At 41.8% G+C, this 1581-nt stretch overlaps 1 protein-coding gene across 1 annotated transcript; it reads left to right on the top strand.

The window, feature by feature from the left end:
• Positions 1-153: 153 nt before the first annotated feature.
• Positions 154-1575, top strand: LOC107580513 (GTPase IMAP family member 4). Its single transcript, XM_016266202.1, has 2 exons — positions 154-240; positions 675-1575. Exons 1-2 carry the CDS (start codon positions 213-215, stop codon positions 1439-1441), a joined length of 795 nt encoding a protein of 264 aa, XP_016121688.1. The 5' UTR covers positions 154-212; the 3' UTR covers positions 1442-1575.
• Positions 1576-1581: the final 6 nt, after the last annotated feature.

Genomic DNA, 1581 nt, shown 5'->3' with positions numbered 1-1581 from the left:
TATAGCTACAAATAACTCAAACAATAAACCCCACTGCCGAGTGTGCTGATCTGTAGTTGTGAAACCAGAAGTAGGAGGAGATTTCTGGTCACTCCCTTTTCATGACCAGAAATTACAAGATCAGTGACGAACCTACACATACCATACGCCTGTGACAACCTGTCAGATGGACTCGGACTGAATTACAAGTGTACTGAAAAACACTGATATTAATGGACAACGGGAACGCAAAAAATAATGGTAAGACTTAAGTCTGGACATTTTTATTTTTAGATTTTATTTATGTATATCTTTTATTTATACAGTTTTATTTTATATTTTAATTTACAGTTTAATTTTATATTTTACATTTTATTTTTAACATTAGGTAGTGCAAAACTCTGATGGCAGAAATACAAAATTTGAGTGAAATATTTTATGTGGTTGCAAACCACTGTAAACTGAATATGCAGGGTTTAAAAATAAATAAGTCTCTTTAAAATTGTTTACACAGGACTTATATCAATCTGCCATGTTTTTAAAGTTGTTTTTCTTTTTAAACAAGCACTAAAAGGACATTTTTTTAATCATTGTGACATTTTTTGTAAGTGCCTCATGCTATTAGTGCTATGTTTGCTATCACCATTGAAGAAAATCAAAATCTAATTTACCCACCAACACCTGTCTTCCAACAGGCAACAACCAAGTTGCCCCCCCACTGCGGTTGCTAATCGTGGGCCAGAAGCGGACAGGAAAGAGTTCAGTGGGCAACACAATCCTGGGTAGGGATGCATTTAATACATGGGGTGGAGCAAACAGTGCTGTAGCACATGGAGAATCTGAGGGCCGACAGCTGATGCTCATGGATGCTTGTGGATGGGGCACGAACGAGAACCTGGTGCCTAAACATGAGAAACTGGAGTTATTTAACGCCCTGTCGCTGTGTGAGCCCGGACCCCACATTCTGCTCCTGATCATTCCCTTACTGTTCTTTAGCCACTCCGAGAAAGCGGCCCTACAGAAACGCATGGAGATCCTCACAGAGGGCGTATGGCGCCACACCATGGTCGTGTTCACCCTCGGGGACCGTCTGCGTGACTACAGCATACAGGACCACATCCAGACAGCTGGGAAGGATCTCCAGTGGCTAATGGAGAAGTGCAGGTATAGGTACCACGTTCTTAACAACAAGATGCCCCAGGACAGACAGCAGGTCTCTGGGTTACTAGACCGTGCGGAAGACATGCTGATGGAGAATGGGGGATGGCACTTCTCCCTACACATGTACTGCAGGCTGGAGGAGGAATGGAGCCGAAGAGAGAGGGAAATGAAAGAGAGGATACTAGAGAGACAAGATGGAGTGTGCAAAACCAGTCGAGGACTGGCTGTGGTTCCTAATCGCAGTCAAAAAGGTGGTCTGCATGTGAACGATACTCAGGTGAAATTAGTTTACCATGGCTAACTGCTGCAAAACAAAGTTACATGGCATTGTTTTGGCATGAACTCAAAGTGAACTTCTGAACTGTAAATATGTTTCATCAACAAAGATTTTAAGTTCAAATATTTGTAGGATATCAGACCGAATCAGACAATCTAAGATTT

The sequence above is a fragment of the Sinocyclocheilus grahami genome, unplaced genomic scaffold (genome assembly GCF_001515645.1).
Source record: "Sinocyclocheilus grahami isolate Dianchi unplaced genomic scaffold, SAMN03320097.WGS_v1.1 scaffold35084.1, whole genome shotgun sequence".
In the NCBI taxonomy this organism is placed as follows: Eukaryota; Metazoa; Chordata; class Actinopteri; order Cypriniformes; family Cyprinidae; genus Sinocyclocheilus; species Sinocyclocheilus grahami.
The sequence above is the reverse complement of the archived record's forward strand: the minus strand, read 5'-3'. Positions and strand labels throughout refer to the sequence as shown.